The 23,343-nt window shown below is 40.2% G+C and overlaps 1 protein-coding gene across 1 annotated transcript; it reads left to right on the forward strand.

The window, feature by feature from the left end:
• Positions 1-1,796: 1,796 nt before the first annotated feature.
• LOC104463255 (amyloid beta A4 protein-like) lies at positions 1,797-23,087 on the forward strand (the record flags this gene model as incomplete). Its single annotated transcript, XM_010075503.1, has 4 exons — positions 1,797-1,881; positions 2,137-2,249; positions 3,708-3,901; positions 22,885-23,087. Coding segments are annotated over 4 exons (595 nt in total), but the record flags the coding sequence as incomplete, so codon positions are not given.
• Positions 23,088-23,343: the final 256 nt, after the last annotated feature.

Here is a 23,343-nt window from a genome sequence, read left to right on the forward strand (position 1 = left end):
GTGGTACATCGTATCCGTTACTTTTGCTGAAATGATGTAGGCTTATTTTTTTGAGCAGCAAGGTGTACCATTAATTGCCTTTGAACTTTGTGCACACAATATTCTGATTATATTATAGGCTGTTAAGGTGAATGAAATAGCTTCATGCAGGGTTTATCGGGTATATTTGTATTTGAATTCATGTGCCTGTGCAAATCAGCAGTCAGATGACGCAAGCTTGCACCCGTACTTGTGTGCATTGCTTCTGAAATTGGATCTAGTTTGACAGAGTAAAATGCACTCCAGGATTTTTTTTTTTCATTTTTATAGAAATGTTTGCCATAAAGACTACTCTGAATGTTTTGCATGTTTGAACAGCCAGCGAAGTATAACTGCAGTTCTGTATGAAGTCATATGTCTTAGCAGAGCAAAGTCGACATATGCTGTGAGTCTTCAGCAAAACACCCGTATGTTTGCATTATGTTGGGGTACTTGCTAAATTGAAGCATTAGCATTTACTTATGAAATGAGGGACTGTGGGTAGGTGCCAGGATGGTCCCCTACAAAGGCAGGTACAGCTAAGGACAAGGCACAAATATATTCAAATTTCAGTGCAGGATTTGAGAGTGATGCTACTGGGAGCAGAGACTGTTAACAGAAGCTGCAGATTTTGTGTTTTGGGTTACCAGAAAGTGTTTTAAAGGCTTACTTTTGCAGTTTTATTTTGGACACCTCTAGAAGGCATTTCTGTTAACAGTTTGCAGGCATTAGAGTATATCACTGAAGGATAAAGACAACAAAATCCTTTTTTTTTCTAGTAAACTGACTGGCTTTTAAAGGCTTCAGGTCAAAAGCACTGAAAAATAGCAAGGAAATTCATGTGAAATACACATCTTGGTGATTAGCAAAGGTATATACATCTATTTGCTGAACTCTGCTTTCCCCCAAATGCATTGGGTGTTGATTATTTTCAAAACTGGCTTTTTAATTGTAATACTCAAGGGCCACTTCAGCTCCCTGAGATGACCCTCTACTGGACAGTAAACTTCTAGTCATCTCACGTTGATTAATTAACATGTTTTTACATCCGTGCAGCCACTGGGCTACCTTGGTTTGTTCATTTAACACGTGCAAGTTGTAGTTTTTTGGAGGTTTCAGACAATGCGCTTAAGGGAGCTGAAGATTTATGCCAGCTGAATCATGTGCTTTCACAATCCGCTGTCTGTTCAGTGTTATCGACTTCTCAAAAATATTCTGTAATTTTTCTTTTAAAAAAAATATCGGGGGGTTTGGGGATTATTTAATTGAAATGTCAGAATTGCACAGCATTACAGTGATTTTAGTCTAATCATGTCAGCTGAGTTTCTTCTTATTAATTAGTACTGAAGCTGTGAGCATTGTTTGTTTCATTAACATGTAAATTTTTGTCTTACTGCTGAAGGCAGTGCAGTCTCTTTGGTCACTTATGTCCTTGGTTAAAAGCCTTTTTTCCCCACTTCCATCTGACCAGATACTTAGGTGATCCATGAATCATCTTGTTTGCTGGCTGATGAGCTCTAGTTGCTGCTCATCAACCTTCTGGGCTAACCCAAATTCATCTGGCTGGTGAAATGAGGCTGCGTCAGCAAAAATAACTGTGGACTGTGTTGCAGTTAGTGCTGTAATTCAGCAGAAATACTCTCAAATTGTTTGAAACAATGTGTTGGTGTCAATTTGTTTTGTGTGGAAAAACTAAGTATTTCAAAACACTTCAAACCCTCTCTCTCCTGCTGTGCAAGTGCAAAATGTAAGTGTTCTTCCCTTCATTCCCCTTCCAGGAACTGGATCCACGAGCTCCTGACTTTGTGTTGCACTACATGCGTCTTCGATGGTTCTTGCAAGTTTCACACTGGGTATATGGAAGTTAGAATATTGCACTAAAGTTTTTGTAATCTAATAAATCTCTGAGAACAAAGACAGGAGCTACTTTCAGACTGAAAGTTTAAAGAAGATGATATTGGAGGCACCATTTAGAAATTATTCCATTCTTTGCAAACAGAGCCTGCCACTCATTCACAAAAGTTGCCCTATGCCAAGCTAAAAGTTTAAAAGGGTGCAGTACTGGAAGCAAACCTAACATCTAACAATTTTGCTGCTTTTTTTTTTTTTTCCTTTCAGTGGGCGAGTTTGTGAGTGATGCCCTTCTGGTACCAGACAAATGCAAGTTCCTTCACCAGGAAAGGATGGATGTGTGTGAAACTCATCTGCACTGGCATACTGTTGCTAAAGAGGTATATTCATCTGTCAAAATTTCCTGTGTTCCTTCTTTGAAGTTGTGTCAGTCTTCTGAGGATGTTTAAATATAGCAGTGACTTGGAAAACAAAAAGCGTGAGTGAATGGCTTTTTGTTCTGCTTTATAAGGTAGGAAATAGGAGTCACTCTGCTGGGCACATCAGAGTCTGATACTGGATATTTAATGTTGACCTTTGAATATTGACCCTGTTTCACAGCACTGCTTTCCACCCCACATTGACTCACATAACCACCATGTTTTCTGCCTCCTCTGGCCTCCTGCGTTAGTGCTCCTCTGGAACTAAAGATTGATCACTAATGCCTAGGCTTTGCCTTTATCATTGTCCTCAATATGGATATTGGTATGCTAGGTGCTTCACAGAGATCAAACATGCTTCAGAGAATGCATTATGTGAAATTTAGCATAAAAAGGTGGGAGAGATGATAAGACATTTAAGTCAAGCACAGAGTTTTTACAATCTACCAGTGCTTTACAGAAAACAGAAATAAGTCTACCGTTATAATTGCTGATGCCTTTTGGACACCTTTGTCCTTACGTAGAGGGGTTGTAGGAATAAAAACTGAGGTAAGCTTCAAGAAGATTTCTGTCTGCTATCTTGTGTGGAACCTCTGAGTTTATATGTTATCCCACCTTCTGGAGATCAAAATGGAAATGTGCTTAGCAGCTTTTCAAATTTTCTGTTCTTGCTTGAATCATACTGTTGCCCCCCAAATGAAGCATTTAAAGCACCAACCTTCATGCAGGCATATTCTAGTCCATTTTAAGTACTTGCAAACTTGGAATGGCATAGCCTAGGAGAACATCACTGTGCCCCATTGAACTATTTTCCTTTTTTCACTTTTCCTGCATCACTGTATCTTTCTGTCCTACATCACTGTGTCTTGAAGGTATAATTATGCATGACTGTTTTCCAAACAAGGCTAGAAGGTACTGTACTGGCAGTCGTGTCAGACCAGATACAGTGTGGTTCCAGTACCTCAGATATTTTAAACGTTAATCTGTCTTGCAACGAACTCTTTAATAGCATTAAAACATGGGGATCAGGATTAATGCATCGATTATCGTTCTGTCTTCAGGTTTTCTGTTTATGAGGCAGAACCTGTGAGGATTTTAGGCAAGAAGATAGAGAATTGTCAAGTATGTGGGAGGAGACAAGTCTTTCTATACTGAAAAAGACTAAAGGGCAGAGGAGGGGAGAGCTTGTTGCTTACAGTGGTCATGCAGACACAGGTAGGGAGCTACCTGCAGTGCAGGTAGTGAAGGCACAGGTAGTGAGCACTCTAAATTGTGTTTCAAAATTCAGAGATCATGCAGTTCACCAGCTTCAACATCCTAAGGCAGCATGCAGCCCCTTAGATTTTCTCGAGGTCTGTGACATTTTTTCCAGCCTCCTTCATGACAGTGTTGTTGCTGTTCTCTTTCTATTATCTGTAGTCATGTAGTGAGAAGAGTATGAATCTACACGACTATGGCATGCTGCTGCCCTGTGGAATCGACAAGTTTCGTGGTGTGGAGTTTGTTTGCTGCCCATTAGCAGAGGAAAGCGACAATCTTGATTCAGCTGATGCCGAAGATGATGATTCAGATGTCTGGTGGGGAGGTGCAGATGCAGACTATGCAGATGGAAGGTACGAGTGACTTTCTACCCTTCAAGTTGTTATTATCATCTTATTAAAGATGCCAAAAATCTGTCTAAAAGATCTCAGCGTGAGGAAGTGCTCCTTATAAGTGAAATTGCAGCTAGAATGGTTGAAAACATCGGTGTTCTACTCTTTTATTTTTAACTTTCTACAGAAAAGCTTATTGTTAATATAGTTACTCTGCTGTCATCTTTTTTCCAATTAGAAGTATTTCTGTATTTATAACAAAAATGCTTAAATACATGCTTCTTGACAACTAAATGATAAATACTGTACTCTTAAGATGCTTCGTGTGCAGTTGGGGTACTGCAGCAGATACTCGGCCAACATAACTGTTGGAGGACTTGAAATGTCTTCATAATAGGCATTAGCTGGGCATCATTATTACTGTAAGAATATTTTTCTGCTGACAATTACTTTCTAAATGTGATATAAAAGAAAATCTGTTTTAATGTCTAGCCTTTGACAGGTTCATTAATACACATCTGTTAAGGTGGAGTATGTAGGTTTCCTTTGCAAGACAGTGGCGGATGGGAAAATACCACTCTTGTCTTTACCCTTTAACATCCCCTGTGCATGAAGGCTAGTGCTGAGCCAAATACGGGTTACAACTGTGTTGTAACTGCGTGTTCTGGTGCTGTCTAAACCTTTTCATATCACTCTCTTGAGCATTTGACAGCAGTTGTGAGGTCAGAGTACTTTACGTCCTTGTAACTGAATTCAAACAACTCTTTAAGATAGCTTTCTTCATAAAACTAAGCTCTACATTCAAATTCTGTTAGAGCTCCCTAGACTTCATACTGTGCTAATGCAGTGTTTCCACTTAGGTGGTGATACTGCATCTTTTACAAATAAGATACAAAATCCAAAATTTGGGGCAGATTACAGTTGGTTTCAAGGAGAAAGTAAAGAGGGACCGAATTAAGTGAATAATGCAGAAAGTTAATAGTTGTGAATTGCATTACGTTTGGACTTTTAAAAAGTCCAGATGGAAGCAAGTTCAGGAACAATATAGAGATGAAGGACAGAGATTAAATTGCTGTAATTTGGTGCAGAGAGATCGCATGAAGACAATGAAAAATTAGAAACCATGTCATGGTGGGCGTCTAAATCTTTCCTGACAAAGCATTAGTAAGTGTTGCAGCAAAGAGTTCTTTGTGAATAATGGAATAAGTTTAATTGAAATAAATATTTCCCCATTGTAATTTCCTGTTTTCTTCCACAAATGGGAGTGGATGGTCAAAACTGTTTGATGCAAGAAACCTGCATCAAGCACCACTGCATCTTCCACCTTGACACCTTCAGGCTTATTCCTATCTGGTACTTCCAACAGCTGTCAAAGTGTTACAGTTTACAACCCTTTCAGTGGGATTTGTGAACCAGCCTTTGGAGTGTTGCTGTGTCACTTCTACATATTTAGCTTAGATTTTGATGGGAATATGTTATTTTAGAGTAAGAAATGAGGTCAGACCCTGCTCTAATTGAGACAAATTTGCTTTTTTTTTTTTCCATCATATGTATATGTACACACACACAAACATAGATACATAGGTCTATCTTATATACCTATTACCTGTCTTATCTATATATCATATTTATTATGTATCTCTATATATAAAATACATAGATATAAAACTGTTATTAAATATATACAATCAAAGATTCCTAAAATATTTTAAATAAGAGAGCTCACAGGGGTGTATATAGGTTAGTTTTATTTGTAAGACAGATATCTCATTTATTTCTGTCTTTTTCATGTTTGTCACTGAACTTTTAATTTACTATTCTAGTCCCTTTTAGAGCATAAAGCAGTTTAATATCTGAAGAGATGAGCTCAAGAATAACTTCATAAATTTTCTATCCTTTAGGAATAGAAGCTGTAATTGCATTTGAATCAATTTCTGCAAATACTGATTTTTTTTTTTCCCCCCCTCCCCTCCCACAGAAGTGCATGCAAAAGGAAATTGAAAAGATCCTTTTATGGGGCACTCGTACTTCAACTGCAGATGAAGAGCCAAGCAATTTGTAGTTCTTTTACACTGACTCACTCATATTTCTTGCTGCCTCTTCAGCTTCCCAACTGCATTTAAACTGTGTATACTGGAGCCAGAAATACTTGAGAAATTTACAGTGTTTATATATATGAATTACTCATTTCTCATGCAGCAGTAGCTGGTAGTTCAAATTTAGTGTGTGTGTATATTCATACATATATATTTTTGTGTGTGTGTAAATATATGTATGCCTTAGTCCTAACCTGACTGTGAGGGAGGAAGGAGGAGAAAATGCAGTGAAAAGCAGGGGGATGCTTTCTTAATGCCAAACTCCCAATATTCTCTGCTATTAAAGCACTTCTGTTTGAAGTGCTCACTTGAGTTTTAATTAAGTTTTTTCACCTTATATGGGTGATCTCACACTGACAATGTTTGCTTCATCTTGAAGCCTTCCAAAGAGTTTAAAATCCCTTTGTGTGTAAGTACATCCTCAGTGTGACACTGCATGAAGGGAGGAGGAGGTGCTGGTAGCTCGTGCACCGGTTAGTGCCAACCCGGCTCTGCTCAGCAGCTCTGAAGCAAAGCCCTCTGCCAGAGGAGGCTTGGGTTCTCCGTGGAGCCTCTCTCTGGGCAGGGAGGGGGTGTGCTGTTAGCTAATCATTTGAGCAAAGTATCCATCGAAGTGTTTTCCTCACTCAGGAATTGTGGTAGCTTTTACTTGGGTCAGATCAAGTGAGGGCAAGTTGTTGGTGTCTTCCAGCTGACTGCTTTTAATACACACAGGGTGCACTCCAAATCCTGAGAGACATGCTCTTTGTTTCAAGGGGGGACGCTCAGTCATTCTGGGGAATTCCTGTGTTTGCTTTCCTGGTTGTTTTTGTGGCTGCTGCTACAAGTACTGGAAAAAACTTCTGTTCATGCAAATATATGCAAATCAGAAGATAGGAGCTGGTCCTTTAGGAGAAGGAGTTTGTGCCATTACTCTGCCACGGGTTTGTGGGGGGAATTCCACAGCGTTCCTGTTGCAGCAGTTACTGGGTCAACTTTTTTACACATTTCTGCTCAAAAGTCACAATTTCTGACTAAAATTAGTTGCCAATACCACATGAGTACTTAAGTAATTGCTCACTCTTCTGGTTTTTGTTGGTTTGTTTAAGATCTGGGGTTGGTTCTGTTGTACAAATAAGGCCTTTTAGATGCTTTTGCCATGCATAGCTCAGTATCTTTGGTATTGAGTCGCCAGGTGGTCCAGGTAGAACATAACCCACTCCTCACACCTAAGCAGAAACCAGACTGCTGTAAATGACACCTGCTGCAGGATTTCATATCCCTTGTTTCCCACATCTGGCTGTGGAGCCTTCTTGTCAATAGCTGTGGGTTTGTCTCTTCTCCTGCCCGTGCCCAGTACCCTTCCTGGGGAGCAGAACCTGCAGGCTGGCTGCTTCAAGCTCCCATCTCTGTGCAACGACACCGGGAAATGTGGGGCATACACACACACCTGTCAGTGGGCGGCTGCACAGCGACTGCCGCGTGCCTCGGTGCGTGGGCCTTCAGAAGGGCTGTGGCTGCTTTAAGACGCCCCAGCGCAAGTGAAGGTGACATGTTTGAGGCAGAGGTGCCAACCCGAAAAGCAAATTATTATATCCTCATTTCTCAAAACTCCTGTCATGACAAAGCAGAATCCAGCAAATGTAGGTGATGTAACTACATTTTAAAGTAACTTTATATATCATACTATTCATGTCTAAATTTTAAAATATTTACATTTATGTTTCTGAGTATTTAGAGGAAACCGCATTATAGCCCTTCATTTTGTAAACACCCTTTTTCAGACTGCCTTTTTTTTTTACCCCAAATAGTTAACTCTGAAGGACTGCATTTTCCTGTTTTGTTTGTCGTGGTTTTTCCTTCTGCACAAGAGAAAGCAAAGCTCAGCAGCACGTTGTATCCGTGCCATCAGAGAGCACATGGAGGCAGCTTGGGCTGTGGTGCTGTCGGAGACAGACATTCTTCCTACCTGACATCCGACCACCACCTGGTTCTGGGCGTAAAAGGAAGTGGCTTGCTTTGTGGTGTGGGTTGTTGGCAGTACTTGGGGACAAGAGGGAGGGTGTATTTTGGTGATGGGTGTGATATACCCCCTTTTTGTTCATGAGGCCAAGAGGCGGTACCTGCCCGTACTTTTGAAATTGCATCATGTCGTGCTCATCCTGAAATAGCATGTAACTCTTGACTAAGAGGTCACGAGCATTTTTCAGCCGTGGTGTTCCTTTCTGTTACCCACACCTTTAATTAAAATTTACCTTGAAGACTGCCTGAGGGACAGACGCATGCAGGTGCTGGCTTTCAGTACATCTGCAGAGCTCTCCCTGCATAGCTACAGCTCATTCAAGTGACCTGCAAACTCTGGCTGCCCTTGAGACTCAGCTTAGCCTCATGGCTGTCCTGCCTGTACCTGAGCACTTGCTGGAGCTTTGATGTCCTTGTTGTCCAAGGTTGAACGTCTTTAGGAGTGATGACCAAGCTGGAAACTACCAGATTTTCTCTGCCTACATCTGTCTCACATGTGCCTCTCCTCATCTTCCCATCACTGTGAATGAGACCCCTCAGGCATTCCTTCCCACGGGGGAAACAGGCTGCTGTCACTTTCCTTCTTTCACAATAGGGAAACGGAGGCACAGTAATCCTCACTGTTGAGGGTTATATAGAAAGCTTTAAGTCCCATGGCTCCAGAGCAGAAGATAGTGCCTTAACTTCAGCCAAGTCTAATTTTTCTAGACAATCTGAATATATTTTTCAAGGTCCAAAATAGGAGATTTCATTTCTCATTGTTTTTCCTTCAGCAGGTTAGGCCAAATTAGTTTTGTCTGTTTGTTGTATAAATGTATGTTCAGGCTGATGTAATGATTGGTAGTGTTGTAAATGTTGCATTGTAGGGAGTAGTGTATTTTATAAGGGTTTGGTTTACAGTTTCTCATAAACTTCTGCCAAGCCAAGTTTTACCGTTTGTTCATACTTGGTGTTAAGAGAGTTAATACTGCAGGGTTTTTTACTACAGTAAGTAATCCAAAAGGGTGCAGTCCACTTTGTGCTGATAATTAGGCATCTGTGAAGTAAAACAAATTTGTGCTATATGGCATGGTAATCATGTTGTTCTCTGGTTTTGCAGCCCAGTATGAGACAGAGCTTAAGGATGATCGCTCATCTCCCATATGCTGCAAAAAAAGTAAAGTGCTGTATAATTTTTGACTCCATAAAGAAGAGGTTTTTTTATCAGTGGTATCTGGAAAAAGTGCCTTTTTTCCTAAGTGCCTCCTCCAACTCTAATCCAAGAAATCCTGAAAGCCTTTTAAAACTTGTGAAATTTTTCTAATGGCAAAAGTAGCATTGTGTATGTGCCTGTTATGTTGAATTGTTTCTAGGTGAGACCCTGAGACCCTGTGCTTTTAATTATCAGTCTTGTTCTAGCATTTGGAGAAGAGGAGTTGCAGGGGCCTGACAGAATTGCTTTGCTGAGTAATTTGTTAGAGATCCTCACTTGACATGGAGGAAGTGTACATTTAATTTCTTTTGTTTTCCAGTTCTTTTTATGTTTTTATATATGACTTAAGTGGTACAAAGATGTCAAGGTATGTTTTACCTAGTGTCTTCCATTCAGAAATGTCTGCAAGTTAACCTCAGCATCAAATCAGTTAAAATGGAAATTCCCCAGAGTGTTGTTATTAAATCAGGCTGTCACAAGGTGTGGTTAAATTGGCCACAGTCATGTAATGTTCTGACCTGATCTAACAACACAGAGTCCTCCTGTTACATCACCCTACTGCCTTGACACAAAGTAGGCAGACAGGCAGTTGGGATGTCTGCCTGCCGCACATGTTTGTGAAAAATGCCGAAGTCTAAATAGTGACACATAAGTAACTAAACTTAGTAGTATACAAGAATCAGTGTAAGAATTTTAAAAGTCAAATTTAATGGGGTTTGGTCATTTCAATACTTGGGAAATTCTCTTTCCTTTTGCAAGTGTAGCTTTGACTAGCTACTGGTGAAGTCCCTTTGTTTGGGTCTCTGCATGCTAGAGTAATGGGAGATTTAATGCAGGCAAGAGTTGGGAAGCTGTTATGTTTTAATTGAGAATGCAGGTGAAAGCTGCATTGCTCTGATGGATGCTTTAGTCTCTTTGGCATTTGAACTACAGCTGGAAGAAACAAACACAGCTTGAACATGGAGAAAAAAAATTGTCAGGGTGTTCATACGCATTGCCTCCTCCCATTTCAAAGAGAAGTTTGTGTTGCATCCCCAGTGAGCCTTAATGGACAGGCTTTCAAACATACATTTGGCGTTGGCTGTCAGCAGCTGGGTATCCTTCATTTAAGTATGGCTGCAGGGAGGCCAGCTATAGACATCTGAAGTAAACCCTTGCTGCAGCTGTGGGGACCCTGGGCTGTCAGAGTCCCCATGCGATGGGGAAGTGCTGCATGGCTGAGGAGAGTCAGGCCCTGAACAGCATCTGAATATGGAGTGTTGCTGATGAAGAAATCATGGGGGAGGGAGGGCAGATCTTTCCAAGATTTTTTTCTACTTCTTAAATTCTTTAATTTCTATCTGTTTCTTCATAGTTGTACCTAGTATGTAATGACACTGTTTCCTGACCATTTTTCCCCCCCTCCATCTTCTTTCCCATTATTCATAGAATCATAGAATAGTTTGAGTTGGAAGGGACCATGGGCCCCGTCTGTCCCTGCAGTAAGCAGGGACATCTTCCACTAGATCAGATTTCCCAGACCCCCATCCAACCTGACCTTGAATGTTTCCAGGGACGGAGCATCTACCACCTCCCTGGGCAACCTGTTCCAGTGTTTCACCACCCTAAGCGTAAAATATTTCTTCCTTATATCTGGTTTAAACCTCTTCTCTTTTAGTTTAAAACCATTACCTATTGTTACAGGCCCAGTTAAAGTTTATCCCCATCTTTCTTATAAGCCCCCTTTAGGTACTGAAAGGCTGCAATTGGATCTCCTTGGGGTTGTCTTCTCTTCTCCAGGCTGAACAACCCCAACTCTCTCAGCCTCTCTGCATAGGGTAGGTGTTCCAGGCCTTTGATCATTTTCATGGCCCTCCTCTGGACCCACTCCAACAGGTCCACGTCCTTCCTGTGCTGAGGGCTCCAGAGCTGGACACAATATTATTCCAGGTGTGTTCTCATCAGAGCAGAGTAGAGGGGCAGGCAGCATTCTTACTGTTAAATGTTGTCTTAGAATCACCAAATCGTAGAATGGTTTGAGTTGCAAGGCACCTTAAAGACATCTAGTTCCAACCTGCCTGCCATGGGTAGGGACACCTTCCACTAGATCAGGTTGCTTGCAGCATTGAGTCAAAAATCTGAGGCTTAATTGAAAGTCCAGCTCTGAGCTCAAAAGATTTGACTTAAGAATGTAGAAATGGGATATCTGGAGTACTGTTGAAGTTTTTTCTATTCTAAAGCTGAAGAAGTATTATTGATCAAGAAGGAGGAAGGTGCCAAGTCTAAATTCTTCATTGGAAACACGCTTGCTGGAGGAAAAAGAAAATTAACATTCTGTCTCAGTTGAGTATTCATCTGTTTTCAAGCCATCTTGTCACTCATGTTGAAACAAACAAGTTCTTGTTGATATAGGCTTTTTCTTTAAATTGGAAGTCAGTTTCTAAAATTTCAGTGAGAAATGCTCCAGTGGGAGTCTCTTAAATGTTTCTTTTAAAAAACAAAACATTAAAAAAAACCCACCCCCTACTCCCCAAGCATTTGACCTAGTAAAGCTGAACCAGGCGTGAAGCTGGATAAAGGGCCTGTACTGCAGTTTCTGACTTAGAAGCAGGAAATGATTTGCATTTCGATGGATAAAAATATTTCCCTTTTTCCATGCTGTGCAAACTGAGCTGTAGGCTGTTTATACCCCTGAAAATGTAAGGAAAACTGAACCTTGTGCCAGCAGTGGTAATGCCTATTGCAGTGGTTCAGGGTCTGCTCAGTGGGAAGCTCAGTCCATGACATGAGAGCAAAGAGGGGTGCAGCCAGAGGCAGTGTTCTCATCAGCTCTCCTAACACAAATTGTTCCTAATTGCGAGTCAGTCCCCTAAAATGAATGTTAGGAGTTACAAACTTGTTTAGTTTTTCTTGCCTTTGTCCTCTCTTCTGAAGTTTGCCATCAGTATAGGTTAACCCCAATTATTGAAATAGGTGAATTTTGCACTACATGAACTGTCCATCACTGAATTGGTATTTTAGAGAAAGTGAATTCATTTGGGGAAATAGTGTGGAAGGTGTTCTGATTTTTGCAATATAGTATTTCAGATGATTGGTCAAAAGTTCGAATATTGATTTTTGTAGTAAACTGTTAGAAACTGAAATAGAAAAATTGCTTTATGCCTGTTCTAAAACATTATTAATGGTACAGCTTATCTAGGAACTGCTGTGTTTTTTTCAGTATTTTAATGAGAAAACCTAATTGCTTTTCTTTACAAATTAAACTAATCATCACCAAATTGTAGGCATACTGTTACTGCTTTATGTTGAATAACTCTAGAAGTATTTTGTCCTATTTGCATATTTAATATGATATTAGCATATTATGTGTCTCACATTCTGACATTGATTGTGTTTGTCTCGCACGTGGGCTCGTATTTGGGTAGTTCATTATATATATTTTTAAAAACAATTTTTTTCCTTTTAAATGTGGAGATTGTTAAAATAAAATTCAGAAAGCACAGAAACACCAGAGCATTAATGACTCTAGAAAGACTGGTAAGTGTTGGGTTTCTCCTTAGGACAAGTAAAGTTAGAATGGAATTGACGAAACAGTGCATTGCTTTGAGAGGTAATTACAGCGATGCTGAGCAGGCAAATCCAATCACCATTTGAGTATAAAGCATTAACTGAAGTGATGGATGAGGCTATGGATGGAGAGAATTAATTTAATTGAGGAAGTGATGAGCAGAAGATAGTCTTTCATGACCCCGTTTGCTAGCTCTGCAGGCTACCTATATGACTTCAATGAATGTTGGGCTTGTTTCAGGAGGTTAATGGCATCAAGCTTGCACATTTAGGAGGAGGTTGACTTGCAGAGAAGGGTTACATTTTTTGACCTCACAAAACAGAGCTATTGGCTGCAGTGTTTTCCTTACGTAACAGGCAAAAAATTTTATATGCAAAAGTTTTGTCACTTGTAATGACTTGTGATGACTGAAATGTGGGAGAGAAAGGTTCCTTTCGTAATGTTCTATATATTCGTGTAGTAATCAAATCAAGAAACCCTTCTGATGTTCTGAGAAGTTCATGTGACATCATGGTGTATACCACCCCATTTCACACGCTGTGCTGTTTATAATACATGAAAAAAATTGGAAGTGAGAAGTTGACAGCTGGGTTTTTCAACATGTACTGTGTGCCAGTGGATGCATAGCTAGATATCCCTCCATAAAGTTATCTTGCAGTTCCTGCTGTGTTTTACCTTCCAGTGATATATTAACAGTAGTTTTTGTGGTCTGTACTAGAAATAAGAGCTCAACATTGGGGTGGTTTATGGAAATTTAAGAATTCCACGTCTTGACAGGCTGTGCTATTAAGAGCACAGTGTAGTAAAGCATTTTCTGTAGTAAGTAATTTTTTTCCTTTGCCTTCTAACAAAGGCTACTTTTCAAATACATGGATGAAATAGCAAAAATGTGTTGTTTGTTTGTTTTTTGTTTTTTTTTTCCCTCACAGAAGAGGTTTCTAATCTGGAATGCAAATATTTTGGCTTTGGTTACATAATGACAAGCCATTTCTTCACATGAGATCTCTATTTTGATCACTGCAGGTGAAAAAAATAACATTCACATTGTGACCTTAGTGAAGAAGAAAAGGTTAAAACAGTAAAATGTTGACCTGGAGAAAATGTTGACCTGGAGAACTAGATCTCTGCTTGCTTCTGCCACGAAAGTCTGCTATTAGGATTGGCATACTGTGGTCGCTGTAGAAAGCTTGGTATGAAAAGTGTCCCTTTTTCTTCTGGCCCCATGAGTGGAGATAATCTGCTCTGCAAAAGTCCTGGCCTCTTGCAGCTGCAGGTGGTAGCAGCTGTATTTAAAAAGTTTAAGATGGCACATTCTCTGAAAAATGTTTTTCACCTCTTAAATTGAACATCCAGAGTTATTACATGGTTCTGTTGTGTTTTGTGTTTTTTTTTTATTTGCTTTCACAATTATAAAACAAAGTTACTCTTCCAATTTTACCCTGTTATTGTGTTAGGGTACCAAGATGATGAAATCCACAAACAGGGCAAGTACTTGGTTTCCTACAGAGTTCACATTGTCTGCCTCAGATAAGCTGTAGGATAGCAGGTTAGACAAAGAGACACTGAATAGTCCGTTCTGAGTACAGCAGAAGTTTTGTGGAAACAAACGTGTTGTAACAGATCCAGATTTTTCTGATGATTCTTAAGCTGGCTGAAGTAGGGCTGCCCTGGCGACCTTCACTCAGCCCTCTTCTACCACATTCAGTCTAAATGCATTTCTAATGTCAGGATTTTAAATTTAATATTTATTCAGTGCCATCAGTCTCACAGAGCACAATTTTGTGTGTTTACAGATATGTTTACTTTTCCAGTTTTTGAAATTCTCTTTAGCAAAAATGAAGTGAGAAGGAATATTGGTTAAATATATTATTATTCTGTCCTTCTCTAAAAATGGCATATTTCTTGCTGAATCCTCCATCTTCCACAGAAAACTGTCAGAACAGTAACACCAGCAAAGGCTTTGTTTCAGAGAGAAAACTGTGTCAGTTTTGAAAAAGTATTCTTGCATATCAGTCAACGGGTACCTTCTGTGAATGCATGAGATCAAATTTTACACGCTACCTCATACACCCGCCTTTTTAAGCAGGTCAATTGCAGAGAGAAATTTCTATGGTATAAAGTATACTGACTTGTTTACTTATGGGGAAAAGATAAATCTATCTGTCAGAGGCAATAGGGCAAGGAATGCCTGTTTGGTTTTTACAAAAAAACCCAAAATGTTCTATATAAAAATTAAAGATTTTTAGTGCAACTCGTTTATATGTGTCCGAATATCATATTATTTCTTCTTGTTGTGAGATGCCTGATTTACTAACCTAGTATAATCCAACCCTAATGAAAATAGCCAAGGCAGTGTTTAAGCATTTTTATTCTTTTGTGGTCACTTAGCAGACAGACCAGAAACATTATTACTGAGGTACCTTGTGGGTCAGAATTTCAATTCTTTAAATCACTGCCATTTTCCAGACTTTGATGCCAGTAAACCATTTAAAAGATCAGTTATGTGGACTAGAGGTCTGGCATAACCCTTTTCTTTCCTGGCTCTGTGCCTAATCTCACAACTGCAGTGCAGTTTAATTCTTGCCCTGCTGTCTGATCCCACCCCCCCATACTTCAGGAAAACAAACCTTTTCGGTATAACTCCCTACTTCCTAGACTTTAAAGGTGAATGTTGAAATATTCATTTCACACTTGGTTTTGACTTCCTTTCCTCTCTTCTACCCAATGCAAAATGACTTTGGTAGTTTTTGTTTAAATTTACTACCCGAATACTCAGTTTGACATAGTTAGTATACTCAATCTGTAAGTCAGCTAGTGTACCAAAGCCAAAATTAAATAACAGAAGGTTCAGGGAGGTGAGTGCTCATGTGCCAAAGTGTGCTGTTGGCTGAGCTTTCAGCTTTAAGTAGTTCCTGTGTTGACTCACGTGCTTAATTAGCAGCACTATGCAGAGGAGTGCTTTGCTGGGATCTAACCTGGTTCCTGAGAAATCTCTTCCTTCAGTCAGAAGTAGTTTTTTAGCATGCAGTGTTTGGAAGAAAAGGTGGAAAATACCCAGGCCTCCGATGTGCAGGTTAGTTGAGAAGGAATTTGGTTCCTTGCCTGTTAGCGTTCTGATTTGCTTTTAATCAAAAGCCTGGTAACTGGGTCATCTCAAATGCACTCATCTTATTCTTTGGATTACAAGTATGTGGCCCACGCTTGTAATTTGCTTTGTGTTTCTATTTTGCGTTTTGTTTTAAGGCATTAATCCTGTATGGCATGTAGAGGTTCACAGTTGGATCTTTCCATTTCCACTGCCACAGTTCAAGAACCTTGTGTGTGCTGGAGCTTTCCTATACATGGGGGTAAATATGTATCTCCTCATTGTTAATCTTCTGGGGGAAGCAAAGCCAGACCTAGGCTGAATACATGATAATCCAGTCCCATCACATGCTTCCTGAAGGTCGTTTGATGGAGCTGTAGAGGCCATAGGGGAGTGGGAGTTCTTGTGCTTTTGGGAACCTGAAGCACAAGATGCTGGAAACTGGGATGATGGCACTGGCAGTAGTAAAGGTTGCGGCTGCATAAATTACTGTCAGCTTGGCCTGTGAGGCTGAAAGAGCACAGACTTCCAGTTACGTGAAGCAATTGTTTCTCCTGTATTAATTCCCATAACTGTCTAGAGCCAACATTTATGGTCTTGCTCTCTGTAGGCAGGCAGCACCTTGTTGCTACTGCTGATCCAGTTCCTCTCCAGGAATTAGGTTTTCCCCAGCTATTTGCTCAGGCTTGGTGGCTGGTAAAAACCACAGTCCAGATGGAATCTATTTGCAGTAAAATATAGTTGCGAAGGGTAGTGAACACTAATCTTTCCAGACATTAAAGCATCTGCCTTGAACACCTTTTCATTCTTTTACACCCTCTGTTGGAATATATGATTTTGTTGAAGTTACTTGGCAAAATCATGGTTTAAGTACATCAAAATGGATGAGCGCTTATTGCAGACAAACATGAGCCACTTCCCAAAACCGGTAATTAGAACATAGTTATTTGTTATCCTAAATTGAACATTTTGCCACGTTTTTTTGTCTGAAATTAATAGTTGCAGACAGAAACCTCTTCTTAAAACATAGCTTGTGGTGTGGCACTGTGAGTTCTGAAACACTGTTAGAAGGAAAACTCATTGTTCTTGTCATCTGTGTTTTGCCTCTGTCCCTGTTGCAGGTTATTGGAATACAGAAAGTAAACTTTCATTTATTAACATTTTCTTCTTAAACAGCAAGAGGTGTAGCATAGTTCACTTTCCTTCACTTTCCTTTACTTTTCCTTCAGTTTTATCTTCACAAAGTAACAGTACAGTGCACGCTTCTGAGTGAAGTGAATAATACATCAGTGCCAGCTCTTACTGCAGTGATGGATTGAGAAAAGGAAGTTATTAGATAGACATTTGTCATGGTTTAGCTCCAGCTGATAGCTGAGCACCACCCAGACACCCTTCATTCCCCCCGCTTGGGATGGGGGAGAGAGTCAGAAGAGTAAAAGTGGGAAAGCTCATGGGTTGAGATAAAAACAGTTTTAAAGCAAAAGGCATGCATACGAGCAAAGCAAAACAAGGAATTCATGCATTGCTTCCCATGGGCAGGCAGGTGTTCAGCCATCCCCAGGAAAGCAGGGCTCCATCATCTGTAACGGTGACTTGGGAAGACAAATACCATCACTCTGAACATCATCCCCTTCCTTCTTCTTCCACGAACTTTATACACTGAGCATGACATCCTATAGTATGGAATATCCCTTTGGTCAGCTGGAGTCAGCTGTCCCACCTGTGTCCTCTCCCAGCTTCTTGTGCACCCCCAGCCTGCTCCTGGTGGGGTGGGGTGAGAAGCAGAAAAGACCTTGGCTCTGCGTAAGCACTGCTCAGCAAGAGGGAGAACATCGCTGTGTTATCAACACTGTTTCCACCACAAATCCAAAACACAGCCCCTTACCAACTACTGTGAAGAGAATTAACTCTGTCCCAGACAAAACTAGCACAACATTACAGATCCATGGTTTAAACGTTGCTTTGTAACAATGCACTTATGTGCGTACTAGCAGGAGCTGTACAGTGGTATGTGCTTTAAAACCAAGAAATATGCCTGTTCAAATGGTCAGTATGTTTCTGTTAGAGTCGATGGAACCAATTACTTCTTGGGCTGCCTGAAACCACGGTGTATCTGTAGCATTGGAAGTAGTGCTGAAACCATCAAACTTCAAACAACCTGTGTCACCACACAGGAGCATGGGTGATTTGTATTAATGACCCAGTGTTCTCATTAGATGCTTGAGGGAAGCCTTAATTCCAAGGTGGGGGAATGGATTTGAATAATCCGTATGTGGCGAGGTTGAAGCCGAAGGTTCAAAGCCATGATGACCTCTGTGTCCACCATGAAAGGAAAATGCCAGCCCTGCTTGCCAGAAGTCTCCACTGACAGGAGATTGAAATATACTTATGTTGGGAGTGGGCTTTGCAAATATTTTCATGACTGCGTTCAAGCCTAACAATTTACCTCTGTTGTTTACTACTGAGCTGTTAAATTCAGATGATGATAATATGGCTTTACAAATCTGTGAGCCTGTCAGTGTATCAAGTAATTTTTTTGAGCAGTCTTTGAAAAATTCTGTCACTGGCACTGCTAAACTAAGACAAAATGTCAGTGATTTCTTATAAATGAGACGCTGCAGTCTGTGGTGCTAATAAAACCCTGACTGTGACGGTATCAAGAGAATATTCAGAAAAAACTGTCAAGGTATCGTGGTTCCAGGAGAAACAAGACTGAGTCATACTTGTTTACTGAAGAAGGTTTTAAAATGCAATAATAATACTAGGAAGTAAGCACACCTGCCACGTATATGAAATGAAAGTCCAAGACTTCTGAGAAAAGTATCAGTATCCACATTCATTTACTAGTAAACATTTGTTTGAAAATGGTAGATTTAAACTGATGGCTGTGATGAAAGGTGTGCAGGCACGCTGTCTAGGAAACAGCACCGTGGTGGTGCTAATTGAGAAATGTGAAGTGGTACCAGAGCATTTAGCATGATAGGGAGAGCTGGAGCTCTGCAGCCTGTGCAGCAGAGAGGGTTTTGCCCTCATTTGAAAAGTTGATGCTTTATTCCTAATGTTGTAGTATCACTTCCTTCCCATCTCTGTTGTCCTCTGTTGTCCCTCTTGCATGCATGCTCTTTGAAGAAGGGCCAGGATGATAACAGTGGTTAAATGCAAGGAAACAAAACCAAGCATATTTTTTTCCTGTTTCTTACAAGAGGCAGTACCTTTGCTAATACTAAAAATATGTGAAGTCCGCCTGCTCTTTTTGTTTGCAACAGAAGCACATTGAGGTGTAGCATTGTTTGTACAAAACCTGCATCTTCAAGCATACGGCTCAGAGTCCCCTGATGACTGACAAGTATGGGAGGACCCCCTCTTCCTCATGGCCCTGGGCCCCTGAGGAGCGCTGCTGAGGGACTGCTTGGCATTCTTGATTTTCTCATGTCTGCCATAACCACAGCGTCTTTAGAAGATGTGGTCTTCTTCTGTTTGTGCTGCTGAGCGTGGTTACTGTGGTTGACTCTTAGGAGTGAGTGACTTGGTGGGTAGCCTTGATACCTCATGTGAAGCTGTTGCTGTTGTTACTGTTAGGGCTTGCTAGGATACATCTGTGGCTGTTGTGTATTCGTGCTGTTTGGTCTGTGGTACTGTGTGGTATCACTGAGCATGGTTAAACCATCAGAATAACACCAGTCCAGTTAGTTTCTGGTGTTTGGCTTCATGCAAGAAGAAACTTGTTAAGAGAATGTAAAGCACTTCATCTCCCCGTCCCATTCTCATTGGAAGACAGTACTAACAGAGACTAATCCATCTTTGTATTTAAAAACAAACACAGACAGCTGGGAAAAAAAGTTACTTTCAGACAAAGCATGGAGTGCTTCTTTAGAAGCCCAGTGTAGCTTCACCCTTGAAAATGAGAGTTCATGAGTACAATGAGAATTTTTAAAACCTGTTAAACACAGAAGTGACCTTCTAAAGCCCAATTTCAGGCATCTTAATGCTGTAAGTATATAGCAAAGCTTTTGCTTCCATTTAAGTGTCTAAATCTAAGGCAGAACCACTTCTGTTTTCATGAAAAATATTTTTCTTAAAACTTGCAATAAAAGATAATCCTGTGAAATACTACCCTTGTGATTGAGTCTTGCAGAATATGTTGCTGCCAGAAATATGATTTTTCTAGTAGTGATCAAAATAGTAAAAGGAATATTCCAGTACATTTTTGTGCAAGCATTTTAGAATATTTTCAGGAGCCTGATCCCGTAAACTGTTGTACTCTTCCATCGCTTTGGCTTTTTTTACCTTCTCAGATGTCTAGTTCTTCAGCAAGCAGCAAGTCATAAAGGGGATGCAGGTGAGTGCTACGCTTAAGCATTTACTTCTGGTGAGTTACTGGAGAGGAAACGAGGGCCCACTGTAATTGTGGGCATAGCCAACCAATATACACAGAAAATTGTCTTCTTTCAGCCTGCCCTCTTTGCCATCACACCCCCTAAAAAAAAAAGGGGGAAAAAAAAGAAGGAAAAAAAAAAAAAGGAAAACAGCTTGGCCTTGATGCTGAGTTTCCAAGCAAAATGCTGTCAACTGACATAGCTGAGTTGATGGCTTTTGTGTAGCTAAAAACAGATGGATATTGGATGCGTGCATACAAATTATTTTTGAAGTGGCTTTCCATGTGACTAATTGACTTACTTTTGTTTTTTTCATTAAGTTGTTTTTGTTGTCCTTTTTTTAGCTTTATGAGTTTGCCAATATCTGAGAGTGATGATTCATGTGACAGGAAGAGGATAAATAATTGCACTTTTTTTAAAGCATGCTGTGTTTGTAGCTTAGGTGAGAGAAAGACAGAGAGCAGCTTTCTTTAATGTTGAAGGGCATATGGTATCTGATGCTCTTGATCAAAATCTGTGTGTCTTGTACTCAGCATGCGTAGTTTAAATGTTTGTAGCTAGCCAAGACTAGAAGCCCCTTAACCTGGAGATCAGAAACAGATACTAGACTTATCAGTCCACCTCAGTCTTACAGTTGAAAGGTGGTGGTGTACATGGAGCATTTATTTCTTGCTCATAAAAAGGTGGAATAAGAATAGAAGAAATCTATTGTTCAGAAAGGAGTTACCAAAGACAAAGTAGAAAATTTTGGTCATACTGAAATGAGAATGGCAGGGGAAAACCACATGATGGAGATCGTGAAATTTCTAAGCCAGTTCTTTGAAATCAAGAAATTAAGAGAAGACAGTGCTTTTGTGCCCCTTTTTCAGTCATTCTCCCATCTGAATGGAAACAGGTCATCCCTTATTCAGACTCCTCTACAAGTAAGCTCTTACCACCTCCATTTGTATAACCTGTCTGTGCTTGAAAGCTTCATTACAGTAGCAAGTCTCCCGTGCACTTCTGGAGACCAAATATTTTGGGAAGAAAGGAACAGGAGATCCATTCTTGTTTGTATAGAGACTTAACTTTCTCCTAGTAGAGTCAGGCTTGTGGCATACAAGATTTTTATAAATGAATTTTAACTTCTTCTTAATACCCTATTAAGAAAGATCATACTGTCCTCCTTTTTGCTCTGAGTTCACTTCCAAAATTGTAATAGACAACCTATTATGAAATGAAATATTACAGACTCGGTCTCTGAAATGAGGTGAAGGAGAGAAGTTGGTAACTTCAAAAAAAAAGGCTAAGCACATGCGATGCCATGAAAAAGATGCAAAACCACTTGTTTATGAAGGTGACAAAAAGTCACTGCATATTTGAATACTTAAAGGTCATTTACTCATTAGTAGTGAATTTCAAGTAGAAGATCAGATTAACAGACCTGAGACCTTGCCACAGCTGCTGACTGAGTTAGGAAGCCTTTCAAAAGCTGAGCATACGTTTTTTGGCCTGTTGCCTGTGTATCATTTAGAATTAAGAGTGATCTCAGAAAATTCTTGATATATTAAGCCACTAAATGCATTTATAGTCAATTGCAGTATTCCCTCCTGTTGTCCAAGACTGATCAAATCCTGAGGATTTTAGACAGCTATATGTATTTAAAGCACTATGATGGATAGCAATGTTGACCTCAATAGTTTGGGGTTTCTTTGTGAGCGCAGGGGTGCTTGTGTTGCTGTCCTCGTACACATTGATACCACTGGTCTTTTATGGAGGCCCTTACGGATCAGCTGTACAGCAGTGTTGGTAGTACAGAGCATCTGAGCAGAGCTTGCCAGGCTGAATGGCTGCGTGCATTGGCTGACACAGCAGCCTCATGGGAAAAACTGTGTGGCTTTCACCTCTCCCATCAATGCTGCTGTCACACAGAAAACAGAAACTGGGTCCTCTCCTTCTCCAGGTTTTAGATCCTGAAAGGCGAGCCACTGTCTGCTTTCAGGTGCCAGGAGATAAAACCTTAAAGACAAAAACTATCAACAGTCAGGAAAACATGAGTTGAAGCATCGTGTGTCTACTGTCTCCATCCTGTTCTTTGTGAAAACAGACAGCTCTGTGTGCAATTCGTGTAGAACTGGCTTTTCCATTCACAACACTACTTTAACAACAGAACAAAAAGCTCAGTAGTCAGTGGAGACAATTCCAGGTCAGTTCAATACTTGGTAGTCCTCTCGGAACGGCATGCAAGTTAGTCCACAGCATGCTTCTGAGTAAGGTGTCTCCCAGGTGAAAAAGTCCTGAGGAACTCTCTTGTTTCCATATGCATGAGCTGAGCACATTTTGAACTAAGTTGAGCTTCTTTCAAAATAAAAATTGATATGACAGCAGCATGTAGCAAGCACATGTGGAGTGTTATTCAGCTGTCAAAATATGGTATTGCTGATGGGAATTCTTTTTCCATCCCTGTGCAAAAGGAGGAACTCCAGCCTGGCATCCTGCTAGTTTTCTCAGTGCATTACTAATGTTGACTTTTTTTGGGTTTTTAGCATTTCTGATTTCTTACTCGTTGGGATTTTCCGGAGTCCGTGATTCTTTCTTTTTTTATTTAAAGGGGAGGGAGATGGAGAAACAGGTAACTTCTTATCATTACAGTGTTTCTGAATAAAATGTTCTCTCTTGTTATCTTGAAATCATTTTTTGCTGACACATCATTATTTTCTTCATTTAGCGATGATAAGGTAGTAGAAGAACAAGCAGAGGAAGATGAGGAGCTAACTGTTGTGGAAGATGAAGATGCTGATGACGACGATGATGATGGTGATGAAATTGAAGAAGAGACAGAGGAAGAATATGAGGAGGCAGCTGAAAGAACTACTAGTATTGCAACCACTACCACCACGACTACAGAGTCTGTGGAAGAGGTTGTCAGAGGTAAATTCTTGGGCATTTAGCTTGGGGATGGAAAACTAATCCTGCTGCTTTGTATGTTTGCCCTTTACTACAAAAGAATGTTCCAAACAGCAAAATATCCTAAGTTGCAACATTGTTATGCTTTGGCTTCTGTAATTTGTATGTTGAGTCCCTTTCCCTTTCCCATTACAAATATTCTTTGGAGGTGTCTGTCTATGAAGTGCAGTAGTTGTGTATGATGTGGATGGAAGCAGCAAGGTTGGTTTTATTTTAAAGT

This window comes from Pterocles gutturalis, unplaced genomic scaffold (assembly GCF_000699245.1).
Source record: "Pterocles gutturalis isolate BGI_N339 unplaced genomic scaffold, ASM69924v1 scaffold29747, whole genome shotgun sequence".
Lineage (NCBI taxonomy): Eukaryota > Metazoa > Chordata > Aves > Pterocliformes > Pteroclidae > Pterocles > Pterocles gutturalis.